General features: G+C 42.0%; 1 protein-coding gene across 1 annotated transcript; it reads left to right on the top strand.

Moving 5' to 3' along the window:
* Positions 1-7,155: 7,155 nt before the first annotated feature.
* cdk5r2b (cyclin-dependent kinase 5, regulatory subunit 2b (p39)) lies at positions 7,156-10,165 on the top strand. Its single transcript, XM_005925922.3, has one exon. The coding sequence runs from the start codon at positions 7,461-7,463 to the stop codon at positions 8,346-8,348; it is 888 nt and encodes a 295-aa protein (XP_005925984.1). The 5' UTR covers positions 7,156-7,460; the 3' UTR covers positions 8,349-10,165.
* The last annotated feature ends 6,877 nt before the right edge of the window (positions 10,166-17,042 follow it).

The raw sequence follows: 17,042 nt of genomic DNA, 5'->3' as shown, positions 1-17,042 counted from the left end.
AAAGACATTTACTATTACTGTTAAGTCTAATTGTTGAATGTTGTCATTATGTTCTTAAATTTGTAAGGTCTGAGTTCAATCTGTAGGATCAACACATTCCTTTGTCTCTGACCACTGGCTGGAGAGGCTTTTATTGCAGATACATTCTGAATCTGGAAGATCTGTTTCTTGTGATGTTGCTTCCTGCTTTTATGATCCTTTTGGTGAGCAGGAAGTCATGCATACAGAGACACATGCACACAGAGAGACACACACTCACACACACACACACACACACACACACACACACACACACACACTCACATGCATACAGATGTTTACACATACACACACATAGTGCCTTGTCTTAGAACCCTTTGGGGGGTTTTATGGTGGGCGTTGCTTTGCTGTGATGTGTATTGTGTGAATTGTAACAGTTTGTCAATAAATAGCTGTGAGGGAAGCTGCTCTTGGAAGGATTTTGGGCTGGAGACGGGTTAGGAGCTCCAAGAGCTGGTTCTTGACCAAAAACTTCCCTCGCTAGCGGGTTGAAGATGTTCTGTTATGTCTTGTTTTCTTCATCTCTAAACTAGCGGGGCTTGTAGAAACACAGACCCAACATTTCTATCTACAGCCTTTACATTAAAGCTTTACGTTTATGTAAAAAAAAAAACATGCAAACTTCATCTAAACTCGAAGGACTTAAAGCACCGCAGCATCTTCCTCCTGTGACTGCTGAGTGTTTTCCATCATCCTGCGTCTCCCTGTTCACTCCCTCAGTTCGCTGATGGGAGAATTCTGTCAATGAAGCAGATAGTCAGAGGTCTGGGAAACCTTCACTCCTCCGCTCTTCAGTTGTTCTGCCTGATCTGTCGTTCCACAGCTTCACAAGAACTAATTAAATGTTAGGATGAGTTGGTGAAGATGCCTGCTGACAGGAAATATCAGCAGCTGAGCCCTCCCTTCATGACAAACATCTCCACTCACAGACTATGTGCAGTCAGCTGGGTGTGACTGCCCTCTAGCGGTCAACTTTCACTTGTCCATGTAAAACTTGACAGAAACAGAGTTGTATGTTTTTGTTTTTATTTTTTTATGGCTGGCTGATGAAAAATATACTGTTCTGCTTCCAGAGCTGAAATATTTGAACATGAAAATACTAATTGAGAACCAGTCAAATTTATAATGTCTAACCTTAATTAAAATTTTCTCTCTGCAAGTTCTGAATAAAGTGACTCTCATAATATATGCACTTTGTTACACACAGAAAATGGAATCAGGCTGAAAGAGATCGCTACACATCTCCTACAGTTGCAACGACCCACCACCAGGGGGCAGCCTTGCCACAGACAATGCAAAGAAACTTAAAATATCTTCTTGCATAATCCTAAAACATGCACACAGCAGCTTTGATGATGATTTACTCTTTATCCTTTCAGCTCAGGCAGTGGTAGACTTTGATTTGCAAAGCAACATAATGCCAAGGACGAAAAGTTTGACACTGCTGTCACACATACAAATTTCACAATTACATAAACAGTATGAACTTAAATTGGAAAAAGAAATCATAGATGTGATAAAAACAAGCATTAGATGACACTATAAGGGAAGATAGTATTTTGGACACACACGTTTTTCCTCTGACTGGCTGTCCAGGCTTTTGCTGTATCCAATATCAAATACTAAACACAGTGAACCGTTGCGCTGAAAGCAGGTGGACGAAGTTCTCTCACCTCTGAATGCTGTCCAGCTAAATTAAATGTTGCATTCACCATCAGATGAGAAATCTGCAAGAGCAGCAGGGACAGAGAAGAACTTCACATTAATGTGAGATTTTGTTTTTGTGCTGTTATGATAACAGTTGTACAGGAAATGATTGCTGTTGATTAATGTTATAAAACTGCCATTTCTTTCTTTTGGTTTTTGTCATTAACTGCAAACTTTATGTGACACTGCTGAGGAAGCATCACAAATCTCCACTGGGATGAATTAACTGGGATTCAGTGATTTTTTTTCCACCCACAGCTTCCTCTTTTTTGTCACCATGTATGACTCACCTTTCTCTCACCTCCCATTCCTGTTCTTTACATGTCCTCCCCTACAATTCTCACTCCTCCTTGGTAACTTAGACCTGAGCAATTTTTTAAAAGTGATTTTAGTATTTAGCATAAGCACATTTAGTGCCTTACACAACACACACATACATATACACACACATATATATATGCATACATATTCCAAATTATGACAGAAAGTATAATTGTTAAGCAGGAGGTGGATACTGCAATAGTGGAAACTTGTATTTGAACATGCCTGATTTTATATTTTGTTTCATGAACTCGTGGAGTGGTTTATCGAACAACTGAAATGCACAACAAACTTCAGAGTCATCTCCTGATGCTCTAGCTTTAATTCATTCTGAATCATCTCATTATATTCACTGTTATCTGTTTTTTGCAAAAGGCAGAAAATATCGGGAACACAAATAAAGTATCCGTGGAACCCCAAACTAAGCCAAAAAAGTCAATATTTTAGCCTCACAGTCATGTTTTCACAGAACCCTGTGAGCACCTCTGTAAAAGCAGAAATGTTTGCAGTTTGTGGCATCTTCTTAACACACACCTAAAAGTTCCAGACCAGCAGTCTTCCCAGACGTGGACATCTCAGCGAATTCATCCCAAGGTCAGACGGCCATGAGCTCCACCTCAGACTCCACAGGCCTCCATTAGCTACGTGAATGCTTATGTTGCTCTGGATATACAAACAGCTTTTTGCTAAGAAGATCAGAGTACATATTTTGTAAGGTGATGATGTCTAAATGTTGCATTCAGTGGATAACAGAAGGCTGGAAAAGAACTAGCTGGTCCCACTGCCCAATCCAGAAGCAAACGGGCACATTTGATGATCTGGGGTCTTCTAAAGACAAACTTCTCTAACCTTCAATTTAAGGATGTTCCTGCTTACTAACTGATTTGCTTATTCCATAGATGTCTGATGTGTGTCTGTGTTAATGTGAAGCTCAGTGGCGTTGCAGCTAACTTCTGTGGGGTTTGTAGGAAAGGGTTTGTTAGTATTATTCGCCCCTCCTGGGTTGTGTTTTTTTCTTTACCCATGTTCTAACATGAGAAGTTCTGTTTTTTATTCAGTGTAACCAGTTTTTGTTTCCCTTCTTTTTTCTTTTTTCATAAACTGTATCCACAAACACTCAAATATTTTGAGTAAAAAGCACTGACTGGTTCCCCATTTCTGACATTCAGATGGTAGGGTCAGATTTTGGGGTAATCTTGTATAAATGCTTCAGGCGGTGGTTTAATGGTGTTGGGATATTTTCCTCTCAAATCATCTCAAACTAGTGTCTTTAACATGAGAATGAGTTCACTGTATTTAAATGGCGTCCACAGTCACCAGATCTCAATCCAGTCAAGCATGTTTGGGATGTGGTGGCAAAGGAGACTCGCGTCACAGACGAGGAGCTGATCAATCTGCAGCAACTGTGTGATGATGTCATGCTAATTTGGATCAAAATCTCTGAGGCATGTTTCGGGCACATTATTGAATCTGTGCCACGAAGGCAGAATGGGATACAGCTTGGCACCAGCGAGGTCTAAAGTGGTCAGTAGAATAAAAAAAAACATATATCGCATATGAAATTTTCTTCATTTCCAAATCTAAATTATATCACAGGGAATACAGGTAAAGATATTGATAAATCTTTTAAAAGAAACTTCCCTCCCATCATCCAGCCGTTTCCTCCCAGCGCTCCGTCTCCAGTCCTGTGATTCATGTTTTTTTCCACCTCTGTGAGTTGTTGCTTCATGTCTAATACGTTGAGATTATTCCTCTGGCACATCCTGTTTCAATTTGTTTGATTTGTGATGAAAGAGTTTCTTTTGATCACCACCTGATTTATGATGTTTTGGATCAAACGTTGGGATGATCAAAAGCGACGGGTACGACGGGTTGCACTCTGCAGTTTTGGGACGTCACTCTCTTTGATCTTAATTTGTTAAGTTTGGCTTGGTTATTTTCCTAATTCAGTCTCTTTTCTTGTCACTGCTGCTTCGGTGTAACAGAAAAGCTTTATTGTTTGATTGTTGTTATACGGATACAGTAAATCTGGTGTTCTGAAGCTGGAAGAGCGGCTTGACAGACTGGAACTCCACTTAATGCTGGGAAATTAGGTCAGGACATTGTTGTACATTAGCCTTTGTCACATCTAGCACATAATAAGAACAAGTTTGTGTGTGTGTGTGTGTGGGGGGGGGACTTGTAACAACAGTGATGTTAATTCAATTATACTTAAAGCTGCTGTTTTTCTAACTATGATGATGACATAGTAAGTACAGAGAAATTGGTACGTTCAAATTAAGGATAAACATCACCTCCAACTTCTTCTGCATTCTACACTTACAAACAAGCGAAAGACAGCATATTTCATATTTTTTGCAAAGGAGACCTCTGTAGCATACTTTAAACTTATGTTGATACCATGATAGTAAGTGGTATTTATGCTCTGAGCACTCAAATTCCTTTTTATTACAAACTGTGGCTCCACTACTTCATCACATCAACATGCAGACTGGAGTAGGAGGGGAATTGAACCACTGACCCGCTAATAAGTAGATGAGCTGTGCTACCTCCTGAGCCACTGCCACCCCCTGACATGAATGCAGGCCAGATCATTTCACTGATTTTAATCATTGGAAGTGTCGAGTAACTGGTGCAAGATCTTCTTTCACATTTTCCAAATCCTGTGTGTATCTGGAGTCAGTTTATTTGTGGAGAGAGAGATTGGTCACTTTATTAGGTACACCTTTTTTTGTCCACATTGACATGACAGCATCACAGAGTTTCTGCAGGTTTCTCAGCTGCACGTCCATGATGCAAATCATTTCACAGCATTTCAAAGGTGCTGTGCTGGACTGAAATCTTCATCATTATGTTTAAGGAGCCAGTGTGAGACAGTTTGAGCTTTGAACTTTACACAGAAGACGGGGGAAGTGTGGTCGTGAGGGGATGGACATGGTTAGCAACAATACCAATGTAGGCTGTGGCATTTGTGTTATATCCAGTTGGTACAAAGGGAACCAAAACATGCCCTCACACTATTACGCCACCTGCAGCCTGAAGTGTTGATACAATACTAGAAGGATCCATGCTTTCATGTTGTTAACACCAAACCCTGGCTCTACCATCTGAATGTCCCAGCAGAAACTGAGACTTGGACCAGGCAACGTTTCCCAATCTTCTGTTTTCCAGTTTTGGTGAGCTTGTGTGAATTATTTCCTGTTGTTAGCTGACAGGAATGACACCCAGTGTGGCCTTCTGCTGCAGGCCATCTGTTTAAAGGTTTGATATGCCATGAAAGCACAGTAGAGCAGCAGATCACCGAACTTCTCAAAATAAAAGAAATGTTGATATAAAAATAAAAAAAAACAAACAAAAAAAACAACTTAGGATGAATGACCTCAGAACATCAGGTTACAGGTCACATGTCATGTGTAGCTCTTCATAGTTTAACTGTACGACAAAGCAGGCTTTGAATATTCCACTACATTGGACATTCACTTCTATTTACGTGTGTTTACAGTTTAAGATGAATGGAAAGATCAGACTGTAGTGATGTAACCTGGTGAAGCTGGGCCAGTTCTACTGACTGTAATTGGATAAGTCTCTTTGGATCCAGGGACATGTTACACACACCTACAGTGGGTGTTTCCCATGAATTGCTACTACATGAGCAATTCCTGCTTTATTAAAATAGCAACAATTGTAACTGCTTTGTAAGGCAGAAGACATTTGGAGCTCAGCTGAAAACTCATTATTGCTTTGATTAGTGGGAGTTTTTTTCCTACCTGTCCAAGTAAAACAAATGCAGGTGGTGTTTTGTTCTGAAAACTTTGTCCAGGTGTCTGGAAAGACAAACTTTAAAAACCAAGTTTAGGCTGGTTGTAGCTGGCAGAAACTTTTGTACAGAATGTTTCCCAGCAACTCTTTGGGGAACATTTTTGTCTGAATTTCTAGAATGTGAATGAGTGCTGTTCATTCTTCAGTTCATTTAAAAACAGCCAGAATGCACGTCAGGTGCTCGTGTGTCTGCACAAAGTTTTTGTGTTTCAAAGTTTTCTGGGCATGTGTTAGCTGTTCCCAGAAAAACTGGTCAAAAGTCCCTCTCACACTTTTTGATTTTAAACAACGATCGCTATGCTATTCAGAGTCATTAGGAGCAAAAGCATGCAGTAAGAGTTGAGCATATTTAATGCTCCATACAAAATACAGAAACATAACTTTGAAAGTTAGTGAGTAATATGCTAAGCTAAGCCTGAGTCCAAATTAAAGCTGTGATGGAAAAATAGGAGACGATTTGACAGAACAGCTTTTAACCTCTGATCAGGTGAAAGTAGCTCGCATCATCTTCTGCCTAAAAACTGCAGAGCTTCCACAGAATGAGTGGATGGTGAAGGCTCGGGTTAAAATCGGCAGCAGCTGTTGATTTTCACATGCTGCTGCTGATTATTTCAGGAGAATTTGTAAACAAAAAATCTAAATGTAGAGAAAAGATAAGATTCCAGCAGGTAGTGTAGAAACATCTCAAGATTACTCTAGTGCTTCCCAAACACCTTCACCTGCTACACCTATGTCCCAAATCCCAATCTATGTTTTCAAGAACACAACTGCAACCAGCCCTGGCACTTAACTCACACCTTACCTTTTAAAACTGAGTTTTGGGTAATGTAACATTAATCCAATTTAATTCTTTCTGCACATTTCAAAAACTTCCAAAACAAAAATAAATATCTTGTCTGCAGCCAGAGTGTGCCTGAGGCGAGACTGTTTTAAGGAAACAGAAAGGTCAAAGGTTGGTTTGTTTTTGTCCCCCACTGCAGCCCTGGCTCTGGGAGCATTTCGTCAGCTTTCATTAGTAGTCAGTGTAAAATTGTGTTGTGTTTTGGGGAGGCTCAGGTCAGATGCAGACGACCTGATTTATAAATAACCTCGCTTTCCCAAAGTAACCAGACTGGTGGAGAACAGCACTTGAACCAAATCAGTCAGTGTCGCTGCTATCAATGGCAACCGAGACCTAAAAACAACAGCCCTGGTGATTGGACCATTGGTTGACTTTCTGATTGGCTGTCCCGACGGTCAGTCAGAGGCTGAACCTGCTGGTTCGTTTAAGCCTGAGATTTACGCATAGCCACAAATCTTCGCTCCTCTCACAGACGGGATCGCGCCGCAGCGTCTCCGCGCGCGGCACTGAGAGAGCATCTGCTGGGACATAATTTCACACAACAGCAGAAGAAGAACAAAAACGCGCAGTCCTCCTTCATCTCCTCCGGGGAGCGACCAGACGTTACACGTAAGCGTGTAAATGGAGTTTCAGTCGCTGTCGTGACTGCTGTTCGCCGCCTCTCACTCTGCTCGACGTTCTGCGTTCAAGCCGCAGCAGCATCCAAACCTCCGCATCTCTCCACCGCGCAGACATGGGAACCGTTCTGTCTATATCTCCCGCGACCAAGAAGGCGTCGATCATGGATGCCGAGGTCGCAGGAGACGGAGGGAAAAACGACAAGAGCCTCAAGCGCCACTCAATGTTCGTGTCTCTGTCCTGGAAGAAGCTGGTGGCTAGTTCGGCCAAGAAGAGCGCAAAGAAAGTGACCCCGAACCCGCTGCCCACTCGAGAGCTGCCGTCCAGCCAGGTGGCTCAGCTCAACAGCGAAAACGTGAGGAAAACGCACCAGACCGAAGAGAAGAAACCGAAAGCGCCCATCCCCGTCCCGGTGCCCACGGTCCCCACGCAGAACAGCGAGTCTGTCGTGCAGAACGGGAGGCTGTCCTCGGTCCAGAAGCAGCCCAGCAGAGTGTCTCTGGTGTCACCCAGGCGGATAGTCATCCAGGCTTCAACCGGCGAGCTGCTTCGCTGTTTGGGGGACTTCTTGTGCCGCAGGTGTTACAAACTGAAACAGTTAAGCAGCGGAGAGGTGATCCTCTGGTTCCGAAACATTGACCGGACTCTTTTGCTCCAGGGCTGGCAGGACCAAGGCTTCATCACGCCGGCCAACGTGGTGTTCGTGTACCTGCTGTGCGAAGACACGATATCGGACAGCACCGACAGCCCAGCCGAGCTGCAGGGCACCTTTCAGACTTGCCTCTACCTCGCCTACTCGTACATGGGCAACGAGATCTCCTATCCGCTCAAGCCGTTCATGAACGAGACGAACAAGGACGTTTTCTGGGAGACATCGCTCCGGATCATCAACAGGATGAGTGCCAAAATGCTTCAGCTGAATGCAGACCCACACTTTTTCACCGAGGTTTTCCAGGACCTCAAAAACCAGCGCGACAGCAGCGAGTCGAACCTGGACCGCTGACATGGAAGCGAACAGACACTGGTCTAAGATGAATGTAAAGAAATCACACAGCTGTGGTTTTGGACGGAAAGGCCAACCTGGAAGGATTCTCCTGGCTGGGCTGAAATAGTCTCTCATGATGTTACACAACTTCAGTGTGGTGTTTAGGCTACAGTTTAAGAAATCTCATAAATGCATGCCAGTAGTAATATTGTCCCTTTTGTCTTGTCTCTTGGGTGACGCAGGGGTTGGCACTTGAATCTCCATTTCATTCAAGATTAGCCTATATTGTGAGTTAGTGAATGGATGTGGTTCCAGGCAGGACCGGAATAGATGTCTGAGCCGAGTTAAGAGGTGGAGCTGTCCGAGGTGCTGACCTGTGCAGCCATTTCTACTCCATCCCTGCTCTTCAGTCACTTTTCCACAACAGAGCCAAGCTTGGCTTAGAGGACCAAAATCAGCCCAGTACACTTTCAGCACATAAGCCTAAGCCTTGTAAGCACAGCCAGTATATACTGTGCTTTTTAAACATCTCAGTCAGCTGATAAGTAAGCTGCTGAACATGCATACCAGTGGGTTAAAAACACATTGCTTAGAATAACTGTAGATACGAGTCTGTAGGGAACATCGTTTCAATCTGTACACACTGGCTCGAGGTACACAAAAGGTCCACCTGCAGAAAAACAAACACCACCACCATACTTCATGTGTGACTTTTTAAAATCTGGTTGGCATGCAGCCGTTTTCAGTTCCTCATGAAATGAACAGCAGTCTCAGTTTGCATTAGCAGTGTGATTCTGTAGTAATGTAACTGTACAAAGGCTTTTGCTTCAAGTGGAACATGAGGACAAGGGGCAGAGGTGCCCCACATGAATGTGATATGTTGCACTAAAAGAGCCCCTGAGTGGGCATGCAAGGCCTCTTTTGTGCATTGCTTTCCAAACTGTGTTGGCCACTGCGATGAACTGCTTTGCAACACATTGCAGAGGTCAACTGGAGACTGAATCGATTGTACAGGTTTTCTTTGGTTTTTTCAGGAGATTTTTTTTGTTGAATTTCATATGTGCCAACTAATGAATGGCCTGAAACTCTGTGGTTTACATGTACATAACCCATGTTTTTGCTCTTTTTTCCCCCCTCTACCTGTTTTGAAGGTCGGTATGTACAATGTAGTTTGAGCAAAAACAAATAGAGCTTAATGATCAAAAGATATTTCGTCCTGTGCTGTAACTGTGCTGTTCGCCTCCATTTGCTGGCTTCAGTTCACTTTCAGTGCAGTCGATTCAGGATTCTTCAAAGTACAAATATTTAATGTAAAGATCTCATTACGGAGTGACAGGAGAGTATACTTTGCACACGTGTCATTGCAGTTTCTATAAGTTAAACGTGATCTGACTCTGAAACCAAACCTACAGCTCAGTCCTGACATGGTCCTTCTGGGTGATCATTGTGATGTGGTGTTGTGAATCCATTGCTTGGAAAGTGAATTAAAATGCTGCTATTTTGCACAGCTGTGAACAAACCTTTGATGTTTTTGCACAGTGCTAATGATAATGGTGATGTACCAGTGTTTCCTCTCAGGCGCTGGAGTGTTTGCCATTATGTCTGCAGTTACTGTGACCAGCTCTTGCTCTAGGATGATCTTCTGTGGAAAAAAATCTTTTGTACAGCTAATTTTTCCTAAATGTCATCGAGGAAAGTGTTATTTACGTGTGTGTGTGTGTTGTCTGTGGAGATGTACCACAGCTGCATTCACTCTCTCTTACATGTTAATAAAAAGGTCAGTATAGTAATTGTTTATGGTGACCATGTTGAAATAAATCCAGACTTATTAGGGATCTCGTCTTTCTTGCAGTGTTTTTATTTATATATGTATCATTTTTCAATGATGTGTGCGTGTGCATGTGCATACCAGTATATATCCACACATGCTTGCTGAGTCTGTTTGTACAAACCTTGCAGTTTCTTGCAGGAGTAATTGGGCAGCCTCTTATCCATGCAGACCACCCACTAATCCTTGATTTGCAGGGAACCCTTGAGACATGGTTATGCAATAGGAAAAAGTCCATGACGAATATGCTTACTGGGATGTGTCGGGGATGTTATCATGGGTTGCCATGAGACTGAAACTCATGAGAGTTTATTGGTTGCCATGAAACTAGAATTCAGATAGAGGTGTATGGGAAGGTTTGCTGGGATCGTTTTTACAGATAATGATTCAGGTTTATGTGGCTGTGGGTGCAGCTCGGTAGGAACAGTACATCTCACAATATGGTGTAGTTAACTGCTGCTCTATACACTGAGGACTGCAAAGCATGCTGACACATATAAGGGATATTTTTGGCTTCGTATCTGGGTTTCCTGGGTTCTCTAATCAGGGGCAGATGCTGAAATGAGAACAGAGACTACTAAACTGTAAGAAAGCAAAATTTATAATGCGGCATTTTAGCAGTAGATATTTAATGATTCTGGCATGAATGTATATTTGATGAGTTTTGAAAATCTGCAAAGAAATAAATGCAACATGTCTACAAACAGACATGCCACACTTGATTTGATGAAGCGATTTGAGATGATTAAGTTTCAGAAGCTTATTTCAGCTCAGATCAGAGGTACATTGAAGATTTACTGTATGACGGAATGGAGCTGCATTGATAAGGATTTCCTCCTGGATTTATGAATAAGCCACGTGGGCTGGAGGGCTCCTTAATGTGATTGGTTAGAATCTGCTGCAGTCTCAGAACTGTCTGTGACTCGCTCTCACTCGTTGTCTTACTGGGACATACACTCTGCACACAGAAGTAGAAATGAGAACGGCAGGCAGGATAACAGGACAAAATAGACATTATGGCAGAAAGAGAAGCAGCTGGAAATGGTTTGCAGAGGCAGAAAAGAAATCATAACGGGGCCAAACAAACAGATTAGAGACAAGTTCCAATAAAGAATAACATCTAATCTTTATCTATTCAAGCCATTTAAAGCAAGCATTTTAGCCTCAGCTGTATTAAGTTAGCTCTGCTTAATGAAAGTCTGTTTTGACTCATGAGTTTAAATAACATCTATACCAGGAAAGCTTGTGTTTAATGCAGCTGCTTGATTGATTCTTTTCCCCTAGTGGAAAACACAGAAGCATCACTGCTGTATGATTTCTTGTATTGATCCTGTGAGCTGATCTATGAGGTCAAAAAGTAATAAAATGGAAAACAGCACGTCATCGTGGTTGAAATAGCTTTCCGGTTATAGACTATTTTTTTTCCTAACTCTTGACAGGTTGACTTGGTTGCAGAATCCTTGCAGTCGTTATGTAACAGTCACACAATGCTATGCGAGAGCCTTCTCCTTGTTATTATGATTCAACCCAGGTCTCCTGCATATCTGTCTGCCAGCCCGCTTTCTGCATTCTTCTCCACTGCGTCTCTATAGTAACGGGTAGGTAAGTGAATGAGAGCTGGGCAAAGTGAGCTGTGTTGGGCTGAGCGTGGGCTGAACCACTGCACAACACATACACACTGCAGTGATCAGCAGAGGACGTGCACACGGTGCTCGTGCATGTCTGTCAGTGCAGGCACGTCTAACTCCTCCACACCGATGCTGTCCAAAAAAAAAAAAAAAAACTTGTGACGCTGTGAAATGTAAACGAAAACAGAATTCAGTGGTTTGCAAGTCGCACAAATCTATATTTTATTCGTAACATTTTAAGAAAAACATTTGCTCATTCTGAATTTAATTCAGCAACATGTTCAAAAAAGTTGGGATGGAGGCAACAGAAGGCTGGAGCAGTAATCAGTAAGAAACAAAACAAGAGAAGGAGCATCTCAGAGTTTCAAACCTTCTGGCTCAACTCTATTTAAAACAGGTATGGCCCTGTCATAGAAATCACTGCATGGGCTCATTAACACCTCAGAAAGAACTGAGTGGAGCTTATCCACACACGCGTGTTAAAAGCTCTTTCATGCAAAGAGGAAGCCATAAGTGAACATGACCAAAACAACGTTCTGAGCCAACGCGCATTTAAAATGGACCGAAGCAAAGTGGAAAACTGTTCTGCGATCAGACAAAACAAAATCTTATTTTTAGAAAACATAAACATTCTCTGGACTGAAGAGGAGAGAGACCATCCAGCCTGTTATTAGCAACCAGTTTCAAAGTGTCATGAGTTGGAATCTGGACCCAAACACAGGCAGGAATTAATGAAAAACGAGCCATTTCTTAAATCTGTTGGCAGGTAAACCACAAAGCCCAAACAGGAACTGAAACCTTTAAACTACTGAGCAAACGTGAACAGACTCTCAGACAAAGCATGAGGCGAAGAGTGCGCTATATATATATACACACAGAAGGGCAATCAGGGAAGTGCAAACACCTGAACACAATGAGACACAGCTGAACCAAATCAAGGACGACAACAACCAGGGAAGCAAAGTGAAAAGCAAAGCACAAGCAGTGATAACTAAACGGGGGAAGCAGACACATGAATGAACTTAATATGGGAGACCTGACACAACAGGACAGAACACAGAGGGAGGAATTAATAAACATGAATAAATAAATAAACCAGAACCCCCACAAAAACCATGTCGAACAACCCACAACCACGACAAAAAGCCTGCGTGTCTGATACTATGGTGGTGCATTAGTGCCCATGAAACTGTCAGTCTGCACAACTGGAAAGACCCCATCTGTGTTAAAAGGAACATACAGGTTTCAGAACAACTTATGTTCTCATCCAGATGACATTCAGGGAAGGCCTTCATATTTCAGGATGTTAAACTCCAGAGTTCAGCGATTACAACAACACAACTCATCTACTGTAGAAAAGTCCAGCTGAAGGACTGCCTGCTGTCCAGACCTTTCACCGACTGAAAACATTTGTCCCATCGTGACAGGACAGGAAACAAGAACGGGGCAACAGAAGTCCAGCAGCTGCTCTCCTCAGTTCCCAGATCTTTACAGACTGTTGCTGAAAGCAGACGGGACGCTCCACAGTGGGAAACGTGGAGTCAACGACGTGTTGTTTCCACTAAATTCAAAATAAGCTCATACTTTTCATTAAATTGTACATTTGTCCAATTCAAACACTGACGTATTTTATCTGTTTTATTGCATATGAAACATGAGTTTGTGAGTTTGTAACTTATAGAAACTTGCAGTTACATGTTGTTGTTCTTTTTACACTGGGTTTGTGAAGTTGTGCATCTCTTGTTGTAATTTCAGTACTGCGAGTGAACAATTGTAATTTTCTGCTGCTGTAGATTTATAGTCTACCACACTTCAAAGGCACATTTCAAACTTCCTATTCCATCATTTATTTAAAAGTTTTCATGTTTCTTTTTTATAAAACATTTCCAGAAATCTACGACTATGACACGTGACGTATTACTGAGCAAATCAGTGCTTGAGACAGTGGAAAGCAGAAAGTATATTAATAAGGAACTGTTACTCGAGTGGAGTCTGTAGAGCTGCAGCTTTGACAGATGAAACTCTTCCAAACGTTTCCCCCTCATTTAGTGTTTTGAGTCATCGTTTTTCTTGTGTTTGGTCCTTTCACCCCAAACAGTCGCAGCAGATGGCCCCGCCCCTCCCAGAGCCTGGTTCTTTCGTCCTGTTAAAAGGGAGTTTTTCTTTCCCACTTTCACCAATTCCTTGTTCGTAAGAGGTCGTGTGATTGTTGGGGCTTTCTTAGAGGTGACTGTTGCTGTGATTTGGTGCTGTGTAAATAAATACATTGAAATTGTTAGTTCGGTTTTGTTGTGTTTCCGCTTTTCTTGCTTCCTGTCTTTCTCCGTTATCTTGTTTCATGTTAGTTATTTGTCTCTCATTCATTTCCTGCTTTACATTGAAGGTTAGTTTTTCATGTCTGTATGAGTTATATTTGCTGATCTTTTCCTTCTTTCGGTGTTGTATGTGCCTGTCTCTCTTGGCCCTGCGAGAGACTGACGACCTGTCCAGCTGTATTTGATTGCTTTTGTATGTTTCTTGTTCCCACCTGTGTCGTATTGTGGAATTAGCCCACTGTGTTTCCTTGTGTATATTTTGGTTTCTGTTGTTTTGCATGAATTGTTACTGTTCCCTGTATGCTTCCTTGTTCTCTGTTCAGTTTTACATAAACAGACTTTGTATTTTCTAATTTAGCTTTTTGGTTTAACGGAATTAAGGATCTGAAGACTGTGAAGGCCCTAACAAACCATTCACTTTAATTTCATATTTACCTATCAGGGACCCCCACGAGCCATATGCATGGGTGGACTGTCACTATGGTCCTGAAAGCTGAACTATGGACAAGACTTGAGAAATGTCAAAATTACTAAATTCTGGGTTCGGAGCGATTATCTGCACCAATCTAATCAAATAAATACAAGTCAAGATAAACATTTTACACTACTGGATACAGATGATTTACTTGGAACAACTTTCGCATTGATTTGCAAAGACCCTTTAATTTGTCACCCATCTGTAGCTAGCCTTGTGTAAAACAGTTCATACTGTTACAATATGTCATTTTATTTACTACTCTAACCTTTGTGATTATAATAGTTTTTATTTTATGTGACTAAGATTTTAAAGATGCTTTATTTGCACACTTGGAGGCATTTTATCAGTCTGGATGTTTCCAGTAGAAAGGCGGCTTAGTTAACTTTAGTTCCTATTTTGAGTACTTTATTTCTTTCTCCCATGTAATGGGATTCCCTCTGACCTAACATTTGCCATCTTCATCCGTATGGGAGGAAAAAGGACCAAATTGGGACCAGCCAGGACAACACCTTACAGGGATTATGTCTATTTTGCTGTCGACTTGCTACATAACCACTCTGCTAATCTCTTTAACTAGATTACTGCAGCGACGGGCTGCTGCGAGAGGTACTGTGTCACCACTGTTAAATAGCAAGGTGGGGACAAACAGAGGATCCCACAAATCTTCAATCGCTTCACTGATCAGCTCGTTTTACTTTATTTCCTTCACCTTACACCCGCGTTACGTAAGGCGATGCTGTTGCAGTTGCATGATGCTTTCTTACATTTAACCCAGTTATACAATACGTAATGTTAATTCCTTCATTCATCACACACCTACACAGGGTTTATTGTTATTTTGTCTTCTCTGCCGGTGAATCATTTCACACCACATCAATTTGCATGATTATTCATCCATTTAGTTTTATGTAACAGCCAAAATCCCAAACAGGGTTTTGAAGCGCAGAGGTCGCTCTGATCCCAGACCATTATCTAAACTGACAAATTAACATTTCAAGCAAAATACTGAAGCTTTTGTATTCAGTGTAACGTTGACCCTTGATATGTTTTATTTAATTTTCCACATCAAACTGTTCGAAATGCAGTCTGCTATCGAACAGGTGTGGGAGAGCAGAGAGTGCACGGGAGCCTCACCTTCCACTACATGTTTACACTGGTTTCAGGTGGATTCAACACACCAAACCTCAAATAAAAGCTAATAATTAGTCCACTGTTAAAGCTAAAAACGTGTCTTCAGTGGGTTCATGCACTTGTGTTCTGGACATTCTTCTCCAGATGGGGGCAAATAAGTACTGGGTGTTTTTGTTTTTATTTTTTAACTCAGAGAATCAAGGTCAGCGTCTAAAAATATAGGTGTCTCTGATAAAAGGACATAAATCAGCAGCACACTGTTTCTCCTTCCCTCACCTCTCTCAGCCTCTCCTATCCTCCAGTCCCTTTCTCTCACCCTCTGATTCTCAAGTCTATTTCAGCACCACGTAGGTGTGCTGTTCTAAATTAGAAGAGGCTTCTTACCACTTTCTCTTGCTGGAGGAATGACTCACTGACTGCACTTCACACTTCACACACAGCAACCCAGTCCCAGTGACTGCCTTACTCTGTGTCCTAATAATGCACAGCTGTGATGGAGGGACCTGCTTTTGTTCACCGAGTATGTGACTCATGGAAAACTGTTGGAATATAATGACGATTTAGGCAAATATTTAGGAAATAGTTTTTTGTTTTGCTGCAGTTTGATAAACTACATGTTTACTGTTGGTCTGATAAGACAAGTGAATGCATCAACCACTTAAACTGCTGGTCTGCAGCTCAAATAAGCTCATGTTATCATTTCTGGAGCTTTCAGCGTCTACAAATCCATTTTTACACAGCAGAAGCTGAAGCCTATGTTCAAGTTCATGTAAATGAAACCTTTACTAATATTGCCCAGAATCGATGGAGCGTTTGAGGTGGACAGCTTGCATAAGCTCTCCTCTCTAAATGACTGCCAGCACATCCAGATATGACGTGATTAATTGTTGAATTCGAGTATTCAAGTGACAAACAAGACCTTTAAGGAAGCTTCACTAATGACCTGGGTGCCACCAAGTAACACAGTTAGCTCTTCTTTCTCTCCCTTCCTCCTCTTCCTCCTCCTTCGTGTGTTTTCTTTTCGCTCCTCGGTCGTCTGCATTCACACTGTTAATCCTGTGGCTTGCAGGAAAACACCCACCTAGTTTGTTATGCAAGAAGCGCGAGGATGAGGATCAGCAACAATAGGCACAGCAGATTAGTGGCAGAGCTGCTGGCGGAGAAGACAGTGACGATCGCGGTGTTGTGGAAGTGACTCAATCCCCGTGGAGTTTCCATGGTTGGTATTACAAGAAGCACAGTTTGGGGTAAACAACACAAGAGGCATCCATACCTTTTCACCCCCTTCTTCTCTTTGTGTGTGTGTGTGTGTGTGTGTGTGTGTGTGTGTGT

Source organism: Haplochromis burtoni, unplaced genomic scaffold (genome assembly GCF_018398535.1).
Source record: "Haplochromis burtoni strain Fernald_Lab_line unplaced genomic scaffold, NCSU_Asbu1 Contig_74, whole genome shotgun sequence".
Classification (NCBI taxonomy): Eukaryota; Metazoa; Chordata; class Actinopteri; order Cichliformes; family Cichlidae; genus Haplochromis; species Haplochromis burtoni.
The sequence above is the reverse complement of the archived record's forward strand: the minus strand, read 5'-3'. Positions and strand labels throughout refer to the sequence as shown.